The 25,840-nt window shown below is 42.2% G+C and overlaps 1 protein-coding gene across 1 annotated transcript in view; it reads right to left on the reverse strand.

Moving 5' to 3' along the window:
• The window catches only part of myt1lb (myelin transcription factor 1-like, b), a 49,414-nt gene that overhangs the window by 7,545 nt on the left and 16,029 nt on the right, over positions 1-25,840 (reverse strand). Inside the window, exons 3-12 of the mRNA XM_053335206.1 lie at positions 24,314-25,492; positions 20,379-20,513; positions 16,631-16,721; positions 14,360-14,467; positions 11,560-11,786; positions 10,579-10,874; positions 4,418-4,648; positions 2,480-2,601; positions 1,874-1,936; positions 982-1,050 (exon numbers count right to left, since the gene is read on the reverse strand). Coding sequence (XP_053191181.1) covers positions 982-1,050; positions 1,874-1,936; positions 2,480-2,601; positions 4,418-4,648; positions 10,579-10,874; positions 11,560-11,786; positions 14,360-14,467; positions 16,631-16,721; positions 20,379-20,513; positions 24,314-25,492 — 2,521 coding nt within the window. The remainder of the gene's footprint in view (positions 1-981; positions 1,051-1,873; positions 1,937-2,479; positions 2,602-4,417; positions 4,649-10,578; positions 10,875-11,559; positions 11,787-14,359; positions 14,468-16,630; positions 16,722-20,378; positions 20,514-24,313; positions 25,493-25,840) is intronic.

The raw sequence follows: 25,840 nt of genomic DNA on the forward strand, positions 1-25,840 counted from the left end.
CTTTAAGCTGCAGTAAGAGTTTTTTGGCCACATGGGGTCAGCAGAGACAAGCTGGAAATACAACACTGACATATTATCAGCTTTTAACTTGTAATGGGGAAGGAATTAGAACACAGTATCTAGCAGATACGGAGCAACATTAGTAGACATTTGTTGTTTCCGACCACCTGACCAATTTAACCCTCCTGTTGTCTTCCTGTCAACCTGGAACTTCCTGTCAACCTGGAACTTTTGTGCTCCATGGTCAAAATTGACCAGGTTTGGTTTGACTGTTTATAAAGAATAAGATATAAATTATGACCGAATTCTGTGTTAGACCTTTTTAGCCAACTTCATTCCAACTTATTACTATGATTTTATACATATTTTAGCAAATCAGGGCCGATAGGCCTCATTTAAATGAAATTATACATAATTTTTGAGTTAACGCCTTTTGTCCTTGCAGGTCAAAAGTGTCTGGTTTGACTGTTTATAAAGCTTAAGGTAGAAATTATGACTGAATTCTGTGTTAGATCTTTTTAGCCAACTTCATTCAAACTTATTACCACTGGTTTTAAACATATTTTTGGAAATTATGGTTATTAGGCCTCATTTAAATAAAATTATACTTCATTTTTTAGTGAACGCCTTTTGTCCTCAGAGGTCAAAATAGACCTGAGGACAACAAGAGGGTTAGGTAGTATTCATGCTCCTTCTAGCTTGGTCTTGGACCACTATTTTCATTAGAAAATGGATAACTTCTATCTGCCATTTAAGTGCTGGGAAGCTAGTTTACCATTTTTAAAGCTTTAATACTTCCTGCATCTAGAAATTGTGCTTTTGGTTCAAATCTGCTTTAATTGAATTGTTTTCCTTCAAAAAGCAGTGAAATAAGATGTATCTGCTTGTTTGCACTAACACTAATAACATAAAACCTACTCTATGCAGAATGAACAAGACATACAATTCATACATATATCAGTGACTCATCTCATGCCTTACTTGAGCTCTTGCGCGTTGTTGGCCAGCATACTTCGAATGCTTTTATCAGCTAAAGGACAACCTGAGAGACTGAAAAAATACATCAGGAGTACATTAGTGACACCCAAATGGCGAGATGCTCCAAACCACTGTATAACAATATATAACACAAAGCAGTTTCTCAGCCTGCAGCCTTATCTACAACACACTAACACGCGCACACACACATACCAAAAAACATCAACTAAGAAAATGCAAAAAAGCCATGGTGCAAGTGCAGGGAGTTGATTAAATACAGTTAACCCTCTGAGTATTTGTATTCATATGTAACTGCAAGGGAGACTTGTTTTCATGCATGGTCTGCTCTGCACTCTATTCAGAATTCACTGAGTGAATAAAAACATAGTAAATTAACATATGGCGTTGTTTTCAAAGACATGGCTGAGCTGAGCAGGAATCAGAACTTGTTGGGAGTAGAAATCTGATGTACACGAGGCCATGTGGGTCTACGAGACTGATATCATTCAGTCCTCGCAGGCTCATCTCGCACTGCAACGCTCAGCCATTCTGTTTAAGTCTTCTTGCTCTGAATGGTAAATGCTTAGTCTGCATTGCACTGTGGGAAGGGCCTGGAGGACTGAATAACATCAGCTAAGAACGCTCCACACACGGCCCATTGAGAAATAATGTTATCCCAGGGTTTAGCTTGAAAAAATGAGAGTGTAGTCAATCTTTAATTAATATAGAATTTGGATACCTTTGTTTCAGGATGTCAATTGGCCAATAGTCAAAGGGCTAACCAATAAAAGAGAGAGACATTCTGCCTACAGATATTTGACAGCATAGTTGAGGTAAGCTGAAAACAATAAAGAGAAATAGACTTAGAATCCACCAGGAGAAAAGGAAGTCACACCTTCGATGTGAGGCGAAATTGCTCGTCAAGTGACCACTTCCATCACACCCCGGTGTGGGACATCTGCCACCGGAAAAATAGACAGATTTATAAGCCCAAAGGGAAGGAGAAGAAAAATGTGAAAATTACAGAAAAAAGGGGAGGTCTTTTCTGATTTTCTTTTTCTTTTTTGTTTGTTTGTTTTCATTGTTTCCAGTTTAGCTTCACTGTCTGTGATTAATATCGTGGTTGAGATCAGTTTCTCTTGATACTGCATGATAGGCTACTTTGCGTATATGGATAGAGCATCAAAAGAGGGGAAACTACAGTGAAGTTAAAGCTAGCTTTGAGATCAGTGCGGACAAAATGGATAGAAAGCTGTTAAATAAAAATCAGATAGCAAGCAGCTGCCGACAGCACAGGATGGGTGAGAGGAGAGAGGAAGAGGGAGAGAGAGAGGTGCTTCTCTGAGGTGTACAAAAAAAGGAAGATGTTGATCAAAAGAAAGAAGTTTGATGAGGAGGAGGAGGAGGAGGAGAGGAGAAGCAAGTGGGGGCCAGGTACATAGAGGGAACGCTGGGACATTGGGAGGGGAGAGTGTAGATGGAGGTGGGGGGGCAGTCTTACGTTATCAGGTCCTTCTTACTCTCCTTGCACTGGACATACTTGGGCTTGGGACTGGACATGTTGACGTCGGTGGAGTAGGACCGGTCCTCCAGCAAGTCGTGGAAAGGATCCAGGTCATCCGGCTGAGGAATTAGGGAGGAGGAGGAAGGGAGGAAGAGAGGAGGGGCAGGAGAAGAAAGAGGGAGAGAGAGTGTGTGTCAGATGACCAGATTATTACACATATTAAGACACATCTTATTAATGAGCACATTTTGAAAACGCTTATTATAGAGTTCGTAATGAAGTCATTTTCTGTCTTTTCCACCCACCCACACACACACACACACACACACATAGCTACACACACCACATGCACACCTGTCACACACCACAGAGTCTTGATTTGAATGCTAATGGTTGAGCCTGTGTGACTACTGAGCCTCACCTGTCACTGTCAGTCTAAGAGAGCGAGAGAATGGCATCCCAGGGAGGAAATAATGACTCAGTGGCAAATGAACAGTGTGTGTGTGTGTGTGTGCGTGTGAGTTGTGTGTTTGTGGGCTCACTCGTGGGTACATACGTGTTCCTGTGCCTCGTTTCATGCGTATTGCATTATCTCATTTCTCTCTGTAAATTCACCACAGTGCAGAACAATTGAGGGAGTTGTCTGGTCGGGAGTTGTAATGCACCACTCGGCCACTAGATGGCACTGTGGTGCAGCGTGGGGCCGCTGCTGCCGGGCTGTGTATAAGCGGGGCTGTGCTTTGTCTGCAGTGCATGCAGCCAGGGCACGACGGCTGTTGATGCAAATCCTCTTTTCTTTTCTTTTTTTTTGCTTTCTTCCCTCTCTTGTGTGCCCGCAGTGTATGTACAGTAATGCCCATAAAGAGACAGGTCCAGATACGGCCCAAATTATCCAGCGCTCAAGCTGTCTCTGAGTGTGTGATGCTGGGTCATCCAGCAAGCTTCTCCAATTAAAGGGAGCGCAGGCTGAGAGGCAGACAGGAAGGAGAACGACACATACATACAGAGACGCCGCGCAAAAATAAAGTAGGGTAGTGGATAGAACTCGCACATACACACTCCCACAAACACACTCCCAATGAGATGCTCATACACTAATATGAATATGCACAAGCTCTCACACCCACACACACACACACACACACACACAACCAACAAGAAGCACATGTACATCTCACGCACACGCCCATCGCGCACAACCGACAGGCGCACCCAGCAGTGGTGCATTGATTTCCAGCAGTTCTTTGATGAGATGAGCTATTCCGATTCCCTCCCAAGGTGCTACTTTGCATAATTCATTTTGGAGAAGAGCAAAATGTAAAAACAGAAAGCCAGCATGCGGGGAGCATGATACAAACAGAGCAGGAACCTCTGTGCATGGCAACGCTGACATCAATTAACATGCAGATTCATTAGGTTTCCCCTCACAAAAAAAACCCCCTAATATGACTTTCTAATGATTCCAGATATAACTGTGAGTCAGACAGGAGGTGAGAAACCTAGAAGACAATCAGCAGCAGTGCAAATGTTTGACTAGGAGACACTGAGTTGAATCAATGACTAGGGGGGTAATTTTCGGAGGCTGAGACACGTGGAACCGACAAAGTGAAGTATGCCAAATGTATGGTCTAACCTTTTTTAGTATTCCCTTCATCTCTAATTCTTTATATATTTAACCTTATATTGCAGGGACCGCCTTACAGTATATTATATAGAAAAAGTGACTATAATTCTTGTAGTTGTAGCAAACTAAAAACAAGTAAACAAAATTAGGAACAGAAGACGTAGACAAAAAGAAGCAGTAAAGCACAATTTTATCTATCTTTCTCAGGTTACCCTTCTTCCTAAACAACATAAACCAGCCAGTAATGCTCAAATGAACCTCCGCATCTACATTACTACCAAACATTATCCACCTTTTATTTTGTTTTTTACCTCTTTCTCGTCCTCATCTATGTGTTTGATCTTGGTGTAGTCTACGGGCAGGTCCCAGCAGTCGGCGGCATCCCCCATGCCGTAGCAGCGGGAGCCCAGCAGGGCGGCTTGCCTCTGGGGGGACATGGGCTCTAGAGGTGTGAGCACCGAGTCTCCTCCACCACCGCTGCACAGACGCTTGCTCATACTCAGGTCCAATGTACCGTTCTCATCCACATCTAGGCTGGGACTCTGGAGAAGTGCGTGTGGATGGGTTTGGGTTTGTGTTTGAGGGTATCGTCAGGTCAGTGGATGTGTGGATGGAGATAAGTGTGTATGTGTGTTTTCAGTCAGGTGATTATGGATAGTAATAGAAGCATAGAACATAAGGGGGTAGGGATGGAGAGAAAGGGATAAAAGAGAGAGTTCCTGATTAAACAGCAGTCAAACATATTCATATTCTAGGATCAGAGTTGGGCAAAACAGTAGCTGAATACACGCTGAATACTAAAGAAGTACATGAAAAGCTCTTGAATTTTCAGTTCCTCCAGTGATACGCTCACTTTCAAACTTTATAGATGTCTGGAAAAGATGGATCGAGAACACCTGCAGTTCAAATATCTGCAACGATATTCCAATTTTGTCTTTCTTTCTTTCTTTATTTTCCCAGGTCTGTCTCGGATGACACAGCAGACACTGGCGGTGTACAGTAACGCTGTCGTATTACGCTCATAAGAGGGTCAAAAGCAGAAGAGGTGATCGGCGCTCGAGACTCAAGGACGAGTGCATCCTCTCTGTGAACCCCTCCTTTTTTTTTTCTCTTGTCTCTCTCTCTTTCCTTCCATCCTGCTATGGCGTGTCCTGTGTTATGTGTAGTCAGAAGAGAGTATGTGTGAGTATGTGTGTGTGTGTGTGAGCCTAATGTGAGTGGACATCACAGGGAGGGCAGGGGCTGAGGGGTTAGGGGGTTGGGGTGGGGGGGGTTTGGGGTTGAGAGCGGTGATGAGCAGCAGTGGCTGGAACTAGACTACTGCAAAACCCAAAAATAGAGGCGCACAACTATACCCCTGTTCCGAAACAAAGTGGGGCACATCCAAGAGGACATGTGAGCGCTCACTATGTATATGTATCTATATCTACATAAGCAACACATGCCTTTGTGTTTAATCTACATGTGGCACATACTGCATACACCACTCCCTGAAGGATTATGCTTTGAGAGGCATGTGTTTGTGTCCTTGCTCTCATTAATACCCCCCCCCCCTCTCTTTCTCTCTCTCTCTCTCTTCCTCTTTCTGACTCCCTCTTCTCGTCCTCCTCCCTTTCGCGAGTAGGAAAGCCCGTCCTAATGCTGATTCCAGTCGACAGTGTCCCTAGGGGTGGATTCTCCTGGTGTCTGAAGCCAAAACCTCTGTGACGCACGTTGACTCGAATGCACGGGGGTGATGGATTTTGGGACCAGGGCATGAATACTGCAAGGACTGTGACTGAACTGAAGGACTCGGGGAAAACAGCAGGGGGAGAGAGGGAGGGAGGGAGGGAGGGAGGGAGAGGGAGAGAGAGAGAGAGAGAGAGAGAGAGAGAGAGAGAGAGAGAGAGAGAGAGAGAGAGAGAGAGAGAGAGAGAGAGAGAGAGGAGAAAAAGTGCTGCTGCTATGTCATTAGTCTGTGGAGAAGAAGAAAAAAATCTCACTATGAATAATACAAGCCGCTATAAAAGAAAGAAAGAAAGAAAGGAAGAATCGGGGCGTGATGTGAGACAGATAAACATGGAGATGATGGAGGGGGTGGAGGTGTGGGGGTGGTGGGCATTATTCCACGATGTAGGTGTCTGTCTCCATCAAACACACTATTACAACTCCATTATGAAAGTTAATTTGTAAGTGTGACTAGAGGCTTGAAAGAGGAAGAAGGAGAAGGAGGAGAAACAGAGTAAAGGAGGAACAGATCTGAAGGTATGTGTCTAAAATCGTGTTGCTGTGACTTGTTTCGTCCTTGTGAATATGGTTCCCCTCCTCCTCCCTTTTCCCCCCTCCTCTTCCTCCGCCTCCTCCTCCTCTTCCTCGTCAGCCGCTGTATTGCATGTCGCCGTCCAATTAACGTGACCCGTGCCGTCATCTCGAATTAACAGGGGGGACGATACGTGATTGCAGACCACCCATTCTCGCTCTGACCGCCCCGGTGACCCCCCCTTGACCCCCCCGTTGCCGTGGAGACGTTGGCGAGGGAAGAGGAGGGCCGGAGCGTGAGAGGTCACTTGCTAATTCTCGGCACATTACTTCTGCCCACCTATTCCAGGTCTTAAAATAAAAACCTGTCCTCCTCGGTGGCCTTTTCTATCTTGTGTCTTGCTCTGTCATGTCCCCCCCCCCCCCTCCCTCTCTCCCTCCTCTCCATGGATTCTATGTAAAAGGGCAGCTTGTGCTATTTTTCCAACTAAACAAATATTTCTTGGGTGCTGTGTGCAGTCTCATGGTATGCTGACCAATGAGATTATTTTGGTTTTGTAGTTCTTCTCTATCTCTGGTAACAGTTACATTATCCATTACTTTGTTATTAGTCTGAGTATTATTTGCTTGCTGCTGTTGCCGTGGCCACACGATGTTCGCAGGAAGTAGATTACATGTTTCTTATAATCAAATGTTTTACTAATAGAGTAAAAAGTACAAAATATCTGACTTCAGGGTACAAGTGTTTGGTCATGGGGGGGATGTTGGGTCTTTTAAAATTAAATTAAAGAGTACGGGGAAGACCTGCTCTATGTGAAAAGTGCCTTAAGATAACTTTAGTTGTGATCTGGCACTTTACTGATTGATTGATTGATTTAGTATTTGGTTGATTTAGTTACTACTATCAAATCCTGCATTGACTTTAAGATTGTACTTCTCACGTTCAAGATCCTTCACAACCTGGCACCATCATATCTCTCTGACCTTATTCACATCTACACACCTTCCTGAACTCTCCGATCCTCCTCTGCCAACCAGCTCTTCGCCCCATCTGCCAACTTAACCCCCGTGGGTTCAAGAGCCTTCAGCTGATCTGCCCCCCCCCCGCCTATGGAACTCTCTCCCACCAGACATTCACACTTCTGACTCTGTCTCCACCTTTAAATCCCACCTGAGAACGCACCTATTCAGAGTGGCCTACTCTGTCTCACACTGACTTTGCAATCTTTATTCTTGTTTATTTATTGTATTAATGCACTTTGTAGTCACATTCATATTTATTCTTTATCTTTGCGCTAAATGTCACCTAACTTATATTGTTTGATGTACTGTTGTTGTGTTATATGTGCCTTGTAAGGTGACCTCGAGTGCTTTGAAAGGCGCCTTTAAATAAAACAAATTATTATTACTATTATTTTTTTTATTGTTTGTATTATTATCATTTAATGTTTTCTATTCTTTTTATTGATGCTTTTCTTATTTTTTACTATCCACTTGCTGCTACAATAATGTACATTTCCCCACTGTGGGACTAATAAAGGAATGTCTTATCTTATCTTAGTGATTGATTGATCGATACTGAATTATTTTGTCTTCCTCTGCTCTGTGAAGCACTTTGTAACAACTGTTTTTAAAGGTGCTATAAAATAACCTTATCATTAGTATTATCATTATTACATTGAGTAGCTGTTCTGAAGATGGAGCTCTAGATGACTAATCTTTCCATAATGTTACCCACACCTTCACAACTTCTCATCCATGTTGACTTCAGAAATGAGAGTTGAGGCTCTAAAGTTCATTCTTGGCCTTGAAGAAGTAGTTGTCAAAATACTTCATTGTGTAATTAGCATAACACCATGGCGACTGCAAAAAAGTCAACCTGCTGATAAGGACTGTGTGAGTTGGTAGAAATGTTTTGTGTGCATTAGTGATAGTAGTGATTTATTTTGGTCCTTATTAACTATTTTTCCAAATAGAATGCACATAGAAATAAAATCATAATTAAGACTTTAGATCAAAAGGAAAATATGACATATATTTTTAATTAACATTTTACTCATTAACACTGCCTTGACTGAAATGTCTTCAGACGTTTCAACTGTTAATCATTATTGTTGTGAACTCACCCAGATTCAGATTCAGTCAGTAGTTGGTTGAAGTCACTGTTTAAAAAAAGTGACTAACTAAGCCCCCAAAACCACCTAGCTCCGCCCCTGGCCCAAAGCTCCAGAACACTATACAGTACTACTTTTACCTTTAATGTTTTGCTGTCAAACAATTGAAACATGGTTTGAATGTATGTGAAGTAGTATAGTATTAATGGCTTACTTTTAAAGGTGTGTTTCCCTCCATTAGAGTGGAACTACTTCACATATATAGACATCTAGTAAACTAATTAAACTGGTTATTATACCTTCCACTCAGACCTCTACCAACTCAGAATCATCTCACACGTGATGTAACAATCATTTTCTTAAAAAAAGACAGAAATGAAGACGACGTTTTCCACTCTTTCGGCCGACCGAACTACTAATAAGTTCAATGAGAGGAGAAACGAGCAGTTAGACTGAAAAAAACACAAGGAGGCGAGAACAGATGTGTGAGTGTGTTTCTGTGTGTGTGTGTGTGTGTGACGTTTCATTCAGACGGAGAAAAAGGAACAGTGTGTGCCACGAGGTGAGGTATAGAGATGAAAGAGGAAGAAGGAGAAGAGGAGGGGTAAGGGAGGTGGAAGGGGGAGAGAGAGAGGGAAAAAAAGCCCTCTGAAGTCTCCCGTCTTCCCATCATGCCCTGAGAGCATCCTGCCCGTCTCGCCCCGGAGCGTGAGAAGGACAGACAATGAAATGAGGTAGGACCAGAGGAAGTCCTGACTGCTCCGAGCGTTTGTTCCCGCCAAGTTTATTCCGTTCCACTTTTCTTTTTGGAAGTATGTTGCTATTGGCTTTTTTTTCCCTCTTCCTTATTTCATCTGCCCCCCCCCCCCCTCCCTCCTCCTCCTCCTTCTCATTTTCTCCAACTCTTCCATTGCTACCTTCCTCCTCTTATTCTGCACTGTGACATTTAGAAACCTCCCACCAAAAAAAAAGCTTTCTGTACTCTCTTTATTTTCATTACTATCACCCTTGCTCTCGTTCTGCAGCAGGCTCGGCTGTCAACATTAACATTAAGCCAGTATTAGCCCTCCGCTGTGCGCTCTCTCTCTTTTTTTCTGGCCCCCATTTTCTAGCTCAGCATCTCGGCGCAGATAATACAGGAACACCGTCACCTTATCTCCTTAGAAATGACACACTGGGCTCACGCCGTGTCAAACGGCGCTTCGTCCTGCTCCTATCTGATCCCCAGACAGGAAAATAAAAAAACTGGCCTGCTGAGCTCTGAGTGTAAAACACAGCTCCGGATCTTTGATGGAATGTGTGTGTGTGTGGATGTGTACCACTGAAATCTCACTATCTCTGTCGGTTTTCACTGCTAGCGTTAATATAATGAAGGAAGCACAGAGATAATCTCACTGTGACTACAGCGGGAGGCCAAAGGTGTGGTGAGTATAGAGTCATGTGATGCTGCAGTGTCCAATCAGAGTGTGTATGTAACTTCCTCCCATCGTAATAAAACAAAAACTAACTGTACTGCACAATTTGTCTATGGGTCAGTGACAAATAAAGGTTGGCAAGATGAGCAATTCAAAAATATCTTAAAAAATAGTTTTAAAAGCAGCATCAGGTTTGTTAAAATATACATTTAGTATTTTTGTTGGTTTTATGTCATTTGAAATGTTATTTGCAACATTTTTTACCAAAAGTAAGACTGAATGCTCCTGAAAATGTCAAATGGTGTAACCACAAAAGAATGATACATATTAAATATTCTATTCACCTACAGTGTATTTAAGTGGACTTATACTAATAATGACTTCATTTAAAAACTTTTTTTGGGAGTATTTACATTTTGTCAACACTGAGCAGGACATAACATAAAAACAACCATTTTTTCTAAATAAGTTTTGACAAATTTGTTACAAAACATAGTGTTGTGTTGCAAAACTGAATCATATGTACTCCACATTTTAGTTCATATTTATTTCCCTGTATATAATCAGATTTTTATGTAAATATTCTGGTTACACCAACTGGACACTGGGTTGCATCACATCATTGACCCTTATACACATACACTTTAGGCATTCAGGTACATTTAAATGTATGATAAAACACGCCCCCCCCCTCTCCCTTCCTACCTGTGAGCACAGGTCCTGAGGTTTCCCCCCCATCCCGTGTGGCATCTCCCGGCAGCGTGTGGATAGGTTGAGGATGGCTGTGGCCGCCATGTGAGCAGCCTCCATGTCGTGACTGTAGTCGAAGCTGCTCTTGCTGCAAGTGCTGCTGGCGCTGCTGCCTCCGCCCCCGCCGCCGCCTCCGCCCGCGCCCCCTCCTCCTCCGCCGCCCCCGCAGCTCAGGCTGCTGCTGCTACTGCTGGGGGCGTAGGTGCTGGTGGTGCTGCTGGCCGAGCTGGAGTTCTTGCAGTAGCGTTTGGCTGCAGGACGCATTAAAACATTTTTTAAAATCAGTCAACATTAAAGGTGAATAAATGATGTTGATGTGGGTTTATGAAGTGTGTGGATTTAAAGTTAAATCCTGCAAACTTGTCACATATTGTTATACATTATTTTCACTTTGGAAAAAACTTTGGAATATCAATATCAGACTCAGGTATATAATCATTCTGACAACACCAATATTACTCTTGTACATCATGTTATTATTTTCTTTACTTTTACTACTATTGTTTTTATTGCTTGTGTACTTATTATTTATTGTTCTTTATTCTTTTTATTGATGTTCTTTCTACGGCCTGACTGATGCTGGACTTTTGGGGCCGACACCCCCCCCCCCCCCATAATATCAGCACATATTGGACAGCATATTCACCAATACCCATCTGTGATAGGTCAATATCTCGGTCGGCTAGTTCTTTCTATTATTTGCTATCCACTTGCTGCAATACAGTAGATTTCCCCACTGTGGGACTAATAAAGGATGATCTTATCTGTACTGATTTATAAGATTTCTGAAAGCCATATTTTAAAGAACAAGACTGCTAAACTTTCCATACATAAAAACCTAACATTATTAAACATTATAGGCTTAAAACTGTAAATTCAGGATGTGAGATGAAAAAAGATGAAACATGACTCATTTGCTGAAAAAAGAAACGGTACCATCATATCCTTTCGGGGAGGTGTCTCTTTGCCCGTGAACTTTGGGTGCGATGGCCCGTTTCCCGTACACTTGGTGGTTGTTGCTGCCGTCGAACGCGCTGTAGTCGAAGCTGGTCTTGGAGTACTTCTCCAGCTCCTTGGCCAGGTTGGAGCGGGGCGTGCTGGTGGAGACATTGTTCTTGTAACCATACTGTGGATAGTCCAGTTGTTTGACAAAGCACATAGGCCTGGAAAATAAATGACGAGGGGGTGGAAGTTGGACTGAGGCACTCAACATTGCCCAGGGGGAAGGAAGGAGAGGAGGAACTTGGAGGGGGTTTGGTAAAAAAAAGGGCAGATGCACGGGGAAGGGGCAGACTGATGGGAATACTCCAGGGATAGAATATGGAGGAGGATGCTGGTGGATGGAGGGATGTTTTTTGGGGTGCAGGGTCCTTTTTTCACACATTCATAGCATGGATATTTTCCTCCCTCTTGCTTTAAAAAACCTGCTACAAATATTTTTCACGCCTAGTCAATAAAAAACAGGCTAAATTGAATCCCTGCATATCTTTTATTACGCTTGCATACTTATGATATGCTTTTATCATTTGATATGCATTTATGAACGCAATCCAAAAACCTGGAAGAGATGAAAAGTAAGATCTCACACTGCCGATGCTCACTTATGATATAAATATAAAAAATTTACAATTACTTATGACTTTTCATCACAGCGTTTTTCATGACTATCAAACAAACTCTCGTTCAAAAACATCCCAGCCGTCTCTGTGATAAATGAGGCAGATTCTGTTAAAATCTAATAAAGCCATTTGCCTTCAACAGCGAGCGTGGAAATGAACATGCAATCTCTTGGAAGTATTCTCAGGGGGGAAGACAAGAGAACATAAACATAAAACAAAAAATAAAGGGGGAGACTTAAAATCTCAATAGCTTCATGAAATGTAGAGGGGAAGAAAAAAAAAAGGACAAAAACATTCCAGCATGCCTGGATAATAGTTGTTGACATGTAAATTAACAGTCAGCTCTTTCCACATCAGTTTACATACATTCATTTGGACAAATCTTCCACATTCACTTCAATGAGGAAGTGTGTCCAAACTTTTGACTGGCACAAAAATCATATTTACAGTGAATTCAGTGATCAAGCTCCTAATTTTACATGTAATATGTTCATATGATAATAGACAATAGAATAGACCAGGGGTGTCAAATATACGACCCGCAGGCCAGAACCCCCCGCAAAAGAGTCCAGTCTGGCCCACTGGATAAGTCTGCAGAGTATACAATTGTAGAAAAGTAATTCCAATTTTTCTGCTGATTCAGAGTTTTTTTCCACCCTGACCAGAAAACAATCCTCTGAAAAAACAATAATAAATATTGTGATCATATTTTAATCATTCATATATTGAACATTGTGCAAAATGTTGTCAATCAGCAGCTTCTGTGCAAAGTAATCTCAGCGTTTCCCATTAATTATATAGAATGTGGCGGCCTGTCATAGTCTAATCTGTGCCGCCACGATGTCATGTTGTTTTGACCAGTTGCTTCACTAAAGCATCTCACCCTGAACCAGAGCCATAGATATTCTCTGCTGCTACTCTGCCTCCTCTCCTCTCCTGCTTCTGTGAGTGTGTGTTGCTTGTGGAACGAGATAGGCAAAGCCATAATTAAACTATAGCTGTAGAAAAAGACTTTAAGAACCAAGCAGTGATTGTTCTTTGTTTGCGGTAGCCTGGTGACATACAATTCATTTTGAACCAAAATGCATGAAAACACAAATATTCTAGAGTTCTATATGCTCTAAATCTTTGCCGTAGCTATGCAATTTAAATGGGGGGACATACACAAAGGTGACATGTAGACCTGCACAAAAGATAGACTATAGATATAAGTGTAGATTCTTTTTGCAGTGTAGATATAACCTCTTAATTTTGCTCTCAGAGTGCACCAGAATGGTGCATTTGACTTAACCCTTACATGCTGTTCAGGGAAGTCTCTTTTTGCTGAGTGAGTTCAGTAATCCTTGTCAAATTGTCAAATTTGACCCATTTTTCACATTTAAGAGCTGTATAAACACCATGTAAACATTTCTTTTAGCCAGACTTTCTCTAATGTGACCCACAGCATACAAAAATGGAAATCAAATACATGTTAAAACATTGTTGGGCAGCTGATACACATTGATATATATGCAAAATCAATCATAATTCAAACATGTTGTCAAACATGGTATAAAATCACCTCCTGGACTATTAAACAGTGAGTGTGAATGTTTTTTTCTGCACAAATGAATAGATGAGGAATTTATGAATGTGAATTGGTTTAGAGACTTAAAATGAGTCAGAATATGAACAGTATGTGAGGGTTAAAAATGTACAAAATATTGTTGTGGGGGAGCTGGACCCCCCTCGACGGTCTGACTGAAGTCCAACCACCATAGTCTCTCAAAATTCAGTAGGAAACACTATAATCTGAATTAAAATGAGACATAATATTGTTGAAATTGCACTTATTGTTCCTAATACATCTCAAACTGTTCATTTGTTTACTAAATAGAAGGTTTATTATAGTAACGTTTTTTAATATGTACATTATATATAATTTATATATTTATATATATCTGGTCTGGCCCACTTAAGATTGAACTGGGCTGTATGGGTGGCTCTTGAACTAAAATGAGTTTGACACCCCTGGAACTATATGCATCTACTGTAAGCTTCATGTCTTTCCATGGTTTCAGCTGCCTCTTATAGAGAAGTTATTACATGTAATGTGAATGAAAGTGAGTGAATACTACCTTAAGACTCGGTCAGAGGCCTGGTTGGACTTGGGGCCGTCGCAGCCCTGGTGCTTCTCCTGGGCTTTGGCCAGCTTCTCTGCTGCGGCGATGGGACAACCTGACAGACTGAAACCAGACAGCGGCGTTAAGTGGCACGTGTGACACACTTACCAATAGGTGAAAATATTACACCGAATGCACATACTGTAAAAAACAAACTGTTTGGCTTGTAAATAACTGATTGTCAGCTGGCGTGGCGGGGCTGAAAAAACAGTCAGTGCACATCTGTCTGTCAGCTAATCAATCCCAGTGTCTATATACCGGTTTGAAAATACCTGATTACGGTTCAGAAAGTCTCTGTTTAAAATGCAGAATCCTTCATTTTTGCAGTTGGCGACAGCTTGAATGTTCTTGGTTGAGTGGAAAACAATCCTCGGAATAGTTTTTCCCATATGGACCATTTTTATGTACATTCTGCAGCATCTTTCTATCAAAACAGACACACACACTTACATACATACACTTGGGGAACTAAACCTGCAGTGTGTCTGAATGAGATTTAATGCTGTAACACATCGTCCTGACAACTAAACTGACCAAATGTGACAAAAGTTCATGTTGTTATCCTTAACCCCTATTATTCTCCATCCTGTCTGTCAGCTGGAGTGTGTCGGGGGTTCAGTGAAAAAAATGATGTTTGACAATGGCCTGAAGCATATATAGAGTTGTGTTCATGAGCACCTGTCATAAGACGTGCATAAACGCCTGAGCAGGGATAAAAGTGTGTATCAGTTTCGGGGAGTGGGGAGTGTGAGGTAGTATGAAACTCTTTCTAGTAAAAGTGAAAGTTTTACGGCGCGTGTCCATGTGTGCGCCTATTTTGCACTGCCGGCGTGTTGCTGAGCACAGCACGCTGGCATTCTGCTCTTCCTCTTCCTCTTCCTCCTCCTCCTCCCCGGGTCTGCACCTCTTCCTTTCACCCCGGCTGAGTGGCGGAAAGGTGCTAATGGCTGCTGCTACGCCCGACTCCCCGAGCATCTGCTGTGGGTGACACTCCTCTTTCACTGTCACCTCGCCCCCCCCGCCACCCCAACCTCCACCCCCACGTCTGACAGGCACTGGCGAGAGCTTGCCCTGCTATTTCGGGGTTTTCTCCCTCCGAACCTGCACCTGATAGATGCCATTTTTTCGCCAGGAGCTGATAAATGATTTATGCTGCTGAAGGTGTGAATTGCTGCATTCTAATCAGACTCAGTTGAAAACTATGGGATTGTTAAGCAGCTGAACTACTTGCCAACATTACACTAGAAATGCTAACAGTGCTTATCCATACACACACATAAAAAATGATGTGTTGGAAAGACATAAAATAGGGCTGGGCAATGCAGTCATTGGCCTCTTCATTAGGTACACCTGTGTAATCTAATTCAATCCAATACAACAGCTCTGAGTTGTGCTTTTGTTGGATTTTGTCTTTTTGTTTTAATGTTTTCTGTTTGTCTTTATGATGGTATTATTTATTTGTTTTGTCAATTTTTTCGGTCAAATGTTTTTGCTGTGTTGGATAAAATATCAGGAACACCATTCAATGTAATGCACCCTAATTCACCACCATGACATAAAATAGAATTATCACCTTTCTAACAATGTTAACAAAAACATCATAAATGTAGAATTTATGGCAAAGTTGTTGTATTGGTTTGAATAAGATTGCACAGACAGGTGTACCTAATAAAGAGGTCAGTGAGTATAAATAGATATTAAATCAATATCATGATATTTTATAGATATCGACTGCATTACAGTAAACTGATGTAAATTTTGGAACTTCTCCATATTGGGTTTTTCTAACCATAGAATGAGCCCTTTATATCTACATTGGGAGCGGGTCCTCTTCCACAGAGGCCGCCATGTTGCTCCACCATCTTTCTACAGTAGCCCAAAACAGACAAACTTAACACTGGCTTTATAGAACTGTTCTATGATTTGCATTTATCCACATTGTGTAAATATTTTGTGAAAGCACCGATAGTCATGCCTACAATATTATCTTAATATCGATATTGAGGTATTTAGTTAAAAAATATCATGATATTTGATTCTGCCCCTATTGCCCAGCCCTGGGCAAATACAATGGATTTAACAAAAAGATGACTTTAATAAGAAATTAGGGATGAAAAAACTAAGAAAAACACCTTATAAATGTATAAACTGAAAAAATAAAGTCCCACAGTGAACAAAAACTGAACATGGACAGTGCCAGATCCACACAGGCAGGCTGTCACTTACCTTCTGTGGGAGTTTCTGTTGCTATTGACATGGCCGCGTCCCGTGCAGCCAGGCGTAGGACACTTAAGAACATTCTCATACATAGCCACGACTTCACACGCAGACAGGAGATAGGAGTGAAAGACAGGGAAGGTTAGGAGCCCCCTTAACAATCACGCATGAGCTCTATTAGTGTGTGAGGAGCTTTGGCATTATAAACATCATTAAGAAATGAGCCTGTGTGAACCTAAATGACCCCTCCTTCATTTTAATGAACACTAGTTTGAAAGGGCAGGCGAGGTTTCCTACCATATTGCTTCCACTTATCCAGCCCTTTCAAATTAGTATTCATGGAACGGGGATGGGGGGGGGGGGGGGGGGGGGGGGTGGTCATGAATAAAAAGATGTCATTTAAGTTTAACAGGACAAAAAAAAAAAAAAACTGGTAAGAGACAGAAATGGAAAAAAAGGAAGTTTTGAGCATGCAGAGTACGGCGCGACCAACAGCTCAATCAAGCAAAACACAAGGTCTTGGAATCAATGGGAGGAAGCAGACGGATGGGATACAGCTCCTTGATAGAGTGCGCTTTGTTATCATCGGCACGTTGTTAGGGTAGAGAGCGCGGTCTTCAATACCATTTACCATTAAAACAGTCCATAACTGTCTCACATCCCCTCGGCAACTAGCCAATTAGATTAATGATCTACTGATGTCCGAGAGGAAGTGTTGGAGCACCGGAGGCGGGCGGAGGTAGTGGTGGTAGTGAGGGAGTTGGGGGGGTTGGTGTGTGTGGGTAAGGGTCGTCTCGGCACCAGTGGCGTGCAGGGCCAAACCCCATCGGCATCAGCTTCATCATTATCACCCCCTTAAACTTTAACCCCCTCATCATCCTCCTTCGCTTACATACTAATTGGCGTTCAGCGCAGGTAATTGGACGAAACCTGGCCACCTCGACATGCCACAAGCCAATACATTATGCATATCCCAGTTTTGTCCTGCCCCCTCTGCACAGAGACAGAGCCAGAGTGACAAGATATTAAAGCAGCAGGCTGATTCGGAGGGAAAAGGAATACATGGAAAGGAATGGGACGTGGGCCCAAATTCTTTATATTCTAAAAAGGTAAATTCCTTTCAAGAGGAAAACAAAGACTCCTGTGTGAGGTGATTAAATATTTTAATATTCGACTGAAGAAGAAAAAGAAAAAAAAGAGCCACAATGAGCAAACAAGAATTGGAATGAATGAATTTGAGATATAATTTAATCGTCTTTTTTTTTCACATTTCCCAAGGAAGAGCCTGGCTGCACTGTGTGATTTCCCAATTAAATGAAGCCACTGCATTAATAAAACATTGTCCATCCACTACAGCAAATGTGTTAATAGGAAAGAGAGAGAGAGATTTGCCCATGGCTGAGTCCACCCTGCAGGCAGCCCCATGTGTGACATGGACTAGTCTTTACCTTGGAAGCGGTAGAGTGAGGAGTCTGTCAGCATGAGACTATTGACCACTTATTGATAGGATGCTGGTGACTGGCTGCTTTGTGGCTGATAATGCAGAAACCTGCTAATATCTCATACCACCTATAGGCAGGGTTGGGAAGGTTACTGTGGAAATGTAATATGTTACAGATTACTAGTTACCTTATTTAAAATGTAATACGTAATGTAACTATTTCAATCACTTCATCAAAGTAATGTTACTTATTCAATTTAATTGTTTTTCAAAATGTCTAATGAAGGTTTCCAACTGTTAGGGTATGTATACCCAGGTGCTGAATGATGAATAATATTATTCTGACTGTCCATGTGTCACATACTAATAAAAATTGATATTTTTTAAGAATATACAGTATATGTAAATGTTGTTTCTCTGCCAAGATAAAGTACAATAATACCAACAATACCAAAGCTGTTGTTGGTGTATTAAGATTTCTACTTAGAATTTTGATTTTGAAAAATGTCATATGGTGTGACTGTCTGGCGTATGTGTAACCTTAATAAGTATATATTTTCAAATAAATTACATATTCGATAGTTCTACAATTCATATTAAATAAGTAATGTGTTTTCAATGGCCACAGAAAGTGTTGATGTCTATGCATAATGTCAAAGCAAGTTCTGACCAAATACATTTTGTCCCTAAAATAGGCGTCATTTGGCGTGACACAATAAATGTATATTTTCAACTGGCAATATCTAAGTTCAGCTGTTTTTCATGGATACTGACATGATTTATAAGGGAGATCATTTCTTATAAAGCAACATTTATCTTTCATTTGAAAATATATTCATTAATTCATGTAGATTTTGGAATATAAAATAAAGATATTTGGGTTATTGATTTCAAAGAATTGAAAGCAGCAATATATCTATTCAGTCACATGGTTACTCCCCAACACCGCCTATAGCAGGTCACCTTTTCATAGCAACAAGACTGTAGAGTGTGTGTGTGTTTTGAAGTCGGGGGATAAGGACTGAAGATGATGCCATAAAGATCAAGAAGAGAACTTTTTTTGCAATCCTGAGCATCCTGTTCAGTATTAAGCGGGTATCGTTTCCACCAAAAGTCAGCCCGATCAACACGAGTGAGGAACAGGAGGAGGAACACAGACATCATATTCCAAAAATCTCCAGTGACAATCAATTCCTGCCCATTCCGAATTCCATTTTGGGGCTCTCGATCCCCCGGTCAAGGTCAAGAGCTCTGAGTCATTTCACATTTCTGGGAGACGGGTACATCTTTAAGGTTAGGGACCTTTTTGTGCGAGTCTGTCGTCGTCTGTGACACGGCTGGTCTTTTTACAAGCCTGGCTGTAATAGTAACTAATTTCTTTGCCATTATAAAAAAAAAACCCTCTTTTATTTTGATTGCAGTCTGGGTCATGGCGGATCATAACTTGATTTTCACGCTGCGGTTAATGAAACGTGTAAAGGGGCTTTTATTGAGAAGTTTGCACAAGGTGAATGAGACTAAATAGTCGGGGTAAAACCTCTAAAGGGAAAACTCACTATTCACTCAAGGCTAATGTTTATTGCCACTTCATTTGATCTGTGGCTTAGAGATATGATACTGCCTTTCTATTCAACGGCGCTTAATTGAGCAAGGAACACAAAATAAATGAATCAGGTTTATGGCATGGATGACTGAAACAGACTCAGTGTTATTAAGGTGAGCATATTCAAGTTTGGTGACAAAAAATGAGACGTTAAGACTCTATTAATGTTAAAAATTGACACAAATGAATGAAATACAAGCATGGCATCGACACTTTTTCTTCTCAGTCATACATGCAGTGTATAAACCACACTGTGAAGAAGAAAGTATGAATGAAACCAGCAGCAGTGGATGGGATTATCACACTCTAAAGACTGTCAATCCATCTAGTGGAGGAGAAAGTCTCATGCAGTGGAGTAAAACACAGATTGACAGCTCTTGACCATCCCACCAATTGCTGCGTTGCCACTGTTTGCACATCACTAAGGCCTCATTTCCCCACTTCATCACCACGGCACACTAGGCAGGCAATCAGCGAGCACAGAAAAACCACGGCCCCATGCAAAAGGTCACGAGAGAAGTGCAGCTGCAACCCGTCCGACCCCTCGCTGTAACCCCCCCCCACCCTCCACCACTCAAATATCAAACACAGACCAACCACGACAACAAGTTCACAGAGCACGGGACATGCTGGATTCCAACATCAAAGGACATCAAGGCCACAGGTTGGGTAAATAATGTTTAGCTGGTGTGTGTGTATGTGTGTGTGCTCACTTTCTGGTGGCACCCTGTCTTTGTGCGGACAGCCGGACAAGCTCCGATGGTGGGGGTACAAGCCCGTCACGTGACCCGTGCCGTCGCAGCCCGGCGTCGGACACCGGCTCTCCTTCTTGTCGGCGCGTGAAGCATCTGTGAGCAGGAAGTCACATTGAGTCGATCACACACTGAGTACAACATGCTGGCAGATGTATGGGGGAGGGGGAGGATGGGGGCTATCAACATGCGATGCTGATGGAGGCAGTTACTATGGCAGCCACATAATGTCAGAGCTATAAGTTGCGACTGAGGAACAGTATCTCCCAGATGTTATGTGAGTTACAAGGGAGTTAAAACTGCCATTGGTGGATAACTGGAAATATATGACTGAAAGATACACAGATACTGTATTATGTAGAGAGCTGTGAACAGCTGCATCGTGAAGGAACAGATGTTGAAGAACACAAGATATTCAGGTTATATATATGTCAGTCTATTCTGGATTTCACAGACTTTTTAATAGCTGTTGCCAAGGCTATAATATCCACTGGGAATGGAGGGGGTAGGGGGATGGAGGGGTTCAAAAATCATGTATCTGTATTATTATTCACAGTCAATACTACTCATATTAATTATTTGATGAGGCAGTACATGCACATATAATATTATTCTAAAATTAACTATAATACCTCTATCATTAAAAACCTAAATGTGATTTTAAAGGTGCAGTGTGTGGGATTTAGTGACATCTAGTGGTCAGGTTTTAGATTGCAACCAACTGAATACACTTTTCTTTCCAAGTGTGTACGAGAAACTACGATGGCCACGAAACTTGTCTGACACCCAAAAGTCCTTCTATAAAGCCAGTGTTAAGTTTGTCTGTTTTGGGCTACTGTAGAAACATGGCGGTGCAACATGGCGGCCTATGAGGAATAGGACCTGGTCTTTATGTACATATAAAGGGCTCATTCTTAGGTTACAAAAACACATTTTAATTTCAGGTGATTATACACTGATTAAAACATACTTATAAATATTATATTCCATTTCTACCAAGTCCATTTCACTAGATGCCACTAAATCTATATACTACATCTTTAAGTAGGGCTAGTATATGAATAATAAAGCAATAATGTGGCATGTCTGACTTTTAAATATGGCCACTGTTCATTTGGAGAGCACGATTACCAATTTCATGATAATGTGTTATTTTCCAGATTGATATTAAAATGTAGAATGTGTTAAAGAAGCTCTGACTTCATGTGCCCCCCCACCCCCTCAAATATGAAACCAAATCTACGCTCCTTGACTAATGCAACCACAAATATTCTGAAGTGGATTTTTAAATTTTTTATTTATAAGCCATTATTTATTGGAATGGAGTGAAGACTGACAAGGACAAAGATGCAATAATTGGCTTGTTGACAGATCTTTTAATCATGAAGTTTGTTTACTGTAATGAAATTGTGAAATTATGAAATATAACAACTCTGGTGTGAGTGACCCCCAAGAAAAAAAACTCTTTCATCTTCCAGTTTAGATTCAATTAGGAATTTATCACTCTTCTCTTCATTAGAACCGCTCATGCCTTCACATGACAGTTTGTTGAGCTGAGTGCTGCGAGAGAAGGTCCAAAAAGCACACACACAGACACACACACACAAACACACACACAAAAACACCGGATGAGATTGTCTTTCCCATCCCCAAACCTGCTTCTCCTGTTTCTTCCAAACCCAGATCAGATATGGTTACCACCAAAAAGCAGCAATGCCAAGCCGTGCCAACTGGCTTTGTTTCTCCAATGCAAGCATCCACCTTTTAAAACACTTTCACTCTCACACAAGGTCAACGATTCTTCTTACATTCAAAATGCAATGGCTTTTTGTAGAGTTTGTATTAACATTTTAATTAAAATGTAGAAAATGTTTAGAAAAGGCAATCAACACAGGAGATGAGTGACGTATCAGATTGTAGATTGTAGACCAATCAATTGGAGCCATTTGTGTCAGGATCAGTATTTGGAGAGTAGACTGATCCATTAGTTTTATAGGCTAACCGAGCAGCTGCATCTAAGACCCTTACTGACAAACCTGAATAACCCCAGAGGTTGTGGAGTAAGAACAAGGAGTAGAATGAAGTGAAGAGGAGGGTTAAGAAAGGACAAAATCGAGAGGTAGCACGATGCACACCTACTCATACATTTACAAGTGAGTCACCAAATGAAACCCCATGTCTCATTCATTGGAGAGAAAAAAAAGAACCTTATTATCCTGTGTGGCTGTCATCTATCTATGTCGTGTTAAGGGCATATGAGTTTGGTACAATATTGCTATGTCATGTCTGGCCCTTCTGTCTAGCACCAGTGCAATAAAGACAGGGAAATTTCATGTTGATAAAGAACTTGGCGTGCATGTAAAAAATGGGGATTTCTTAATAATGGCTTCTTTTGGGGCACATTATTACATTGACTGTTAGTGTTTGAACAGTATGTTGGAAATAATTCTCAATCTGCGCACGTACCAACGCCTGCCGCACATGCACACACACACATAAGGTACGTGACGGGCCGTGCGCTTCTGCCTGCCGCGCTTTCCATTGCGGAGTGAGTGGAGGCAGCCAAGTGGAAGGCATATTAGAAAGCAGGGGATATTGATTGTGGCTGGGGACGGTCTGCGCTTTGCATAGCAAATGGCCCCCATTACCATACCATCTCTGGATAATTAATGTGCAGTCAGTGGGCCTGTCGTTCGTTATCGGTCATTCTGATACTGTTCAATTTTCATCTCAGCCTCATGCTTCTCTCTCTTAGGGGTGCTGGGCTATACTCTGAACCCCCCCCCACCCTCACTCACCCCCACTCCCCACTCCCTCGCCACGCTCTGCTTTATAAATCACACACAGGAACTCTGGTCAACGAGTGTCTGCTACTATCTCGCCCAAGGAAAAGATCTTATCGTGACGCAACCGTCTTGCGTCCTCTCATTATTCCAACATTAGCCAGACACAGAGGCCATGGACGGCTCTTGAAATTAACATTTGTGTGGCATTTACGTCGCAATATATACCTGCTGTGAGTTGTGTGGCATTTAAGGTGTAATATCACCCTGCTGTGAATTAGCATGCTTATTTGTTGCTCTCATCTGATATCTTCCTTATGGGAGGAAATGATTTAACCTAACTAAGTCTGAATATTGTCGCAGTAAAGGATATGATGAGAGGAATAATTAGGGAGCTAAATAAGGGAGCTGCAGCCAGACCACTGTAAATGCCCCTGCAATGTTTCTGTGACTATGAGTCTACTCTGTACACAAGCAGACATCTAGCAAAGGCAGTACACTCTCTTTGCAATATATGATAAGCCATTTATTATATGTGTATTTGCCTCTCTGTAGAATCAATAAGTATCAATAACTGAACAGTAAGATATAAGCATGATAAAATATGAATAAAGCTTTCATGTTTCATACAGAATGAATCCTTTCTAAAGGCAGCAGGCCTCTGTTTTGTAGTTTCCCTCTCTCAAGTACTTGCACAGGTTTAAAAATAGGCAGCTTTACCCCAAGCTGCATCGCACGGATGAGATTTGCGGTCCTAACAGGCCATGCAGATTGCCATTACTTATGCCTGACAAGCCTACCCTCTGATGTTTCCATGCTGGCCTATTTTAACAACATAAGCTGCTGCTGCCGCTCCCGCTGCTACCGAGATGCGAATTTCCAAATTGGCTGAAAAAAGCTTGTCCTGGGGTTATAGCGAGGTTCCCAGAATGCATGTGGGCTGTCTAGTCTCCAGTACAGGGTAGATAGAATACAGAGCCAAACATTGGCAGACAAACATTTTACCTGAGCTTGTTAAATGAGGTAAACATGTCTACACTCGAGGAGATATGGTTTCCAATGGAAGCGTGGTGTGCAATCTTAGCATGTCCATGTTTGAAAAGAACCACTCACCTTTATGGTAGAAAAGCTTCTTCATACCATCAGGAAGACGGGCTTTACGCTCAACACCGTAGCCGTGCCTTGGGCCATGGTCTTCGTGGCTATACCTCACCCCGTCTCTCCTGGCAGCCTCGGCCGCCATTTTATCCCGCATTGCCTTGGCCCGTTCTGACTCTAGTGCAATGGCCTTTTCCAAAAGGGACAGGTTACCCTTCGTCATGTCAAACACTTCTTCTGATCGATCCGATGTCACGGAGGCCGTGTCCTCGTCAAAGTCCCGGTGGTTGTGATATCGGTCGTCCTGTGCGCAACTTGAGAAGGCCTTGGAGCGTGGGCTCAGCTGCTCCTCCAGCTTCATGAGATTGTCCATGTCGGAATAGTTCCTATCAAGTCGTCTGTCGTCTTGGCTATGTTGGTAATCCCCATAGCCGTGATGCTGGGGCTGTTGATTGGGATCCCCGCATGTAAAAAGATTTAGCTGGGGTGGTCCGTTTCGGTCTGTGGACTTGGTTTCGCTTAGTTTCCGAGCTAGGTCGAAGCATTGGTTCCGTAGGCATTCTAGACTGCTTAGACACACTTCCTCGTCGCTGTTTTCTAATTGTCCATTACCGATGGTCTTAATTTGTCCATTACCACCATTGTGTGCATTTCCCCCATGGGAACAGTCATTCCCTCCCCCGTTCTCAGTTGTACCATCATACTCCTGTCCATCTAAATTGTCAGACAGTACTGCGCCGTGACCCTGTGCCAGCAGTTTAAGAGAGTCCACCGTCTCCCTGACCACATCACTGTCAACGTCCAAACTCAGGTCAGCTTTTTGTGTTTCATCTCCTTCCCCCTCTTCCTCTTCTTCCTCCTCCTCTTCCTCCTCTTCATCTTCCTCCTCCTCCTCCTCTTCTTCATCCTCCTCCTCCTCCTCTTCTTCCTCCTCTTCTTCCTCCTCCTCTTCATCTTCTTCCTCCGCGCTGTTGGAGGAGTTGCTGTTCATCTCGGACTCCGTCATGGCTCGGTTGGCAGCGTCCTCGGCGATCTTCCCCAGGTTGAGCAGCGACTTGGCCACGAGTTCGTCGTAGTTCTCGTACTCGTCGTTGTTGTTGTCGTCCTTTTCGACGGAGCCAGGTTTGGCATTGCCGCCACCGCCACCTCCGCCATCACCCTCGCCCCCCTCTCCACTGCTCATCAGATCGTCCTCTGTTGGAAAGAAAGAACAAACGTCTAGTAATTTAATTTCCGTCATTCTATTTTACTGGTAAATCTGATTTCTGGGCTTGGTCCATCTAAATTGGATAAGGAACTCTTTGCTTCCCCTAATAATTTACTTTGAGAGTCTTAACAGCAGCTTGTGTTCTGAATTGTGAATCAGCACAGGAAGTTAAATATAGCGGTTTGGGAGCGTTCCAGAAAAAGATGCTCTTGTAAATGAGAATGTATGAAACAAGAGACTATATCTTTGGCAAGTTTTATTTGTGCCCTAATTCCCTTGATTTCTTTAGAGAGAGAGATTTTAAGGTCATTTGATTTATAATTTTACTAAAGAAT

This window comes from Scomber japonicus, chromosome 16 (assembly GCF_027409825.1).
Source record: "Scomber japonicus isolate fScoJap1 chromosome 16, fScoJap1.pri, whole genome shotgun sequence".
In the NCBI taxonomy this organism is placed as follows: Eukaryota; Metazoa; Chordata; class Actinopteri; order Scombriformes; family Scombridae; genus Scomber; species Scomber japonicus.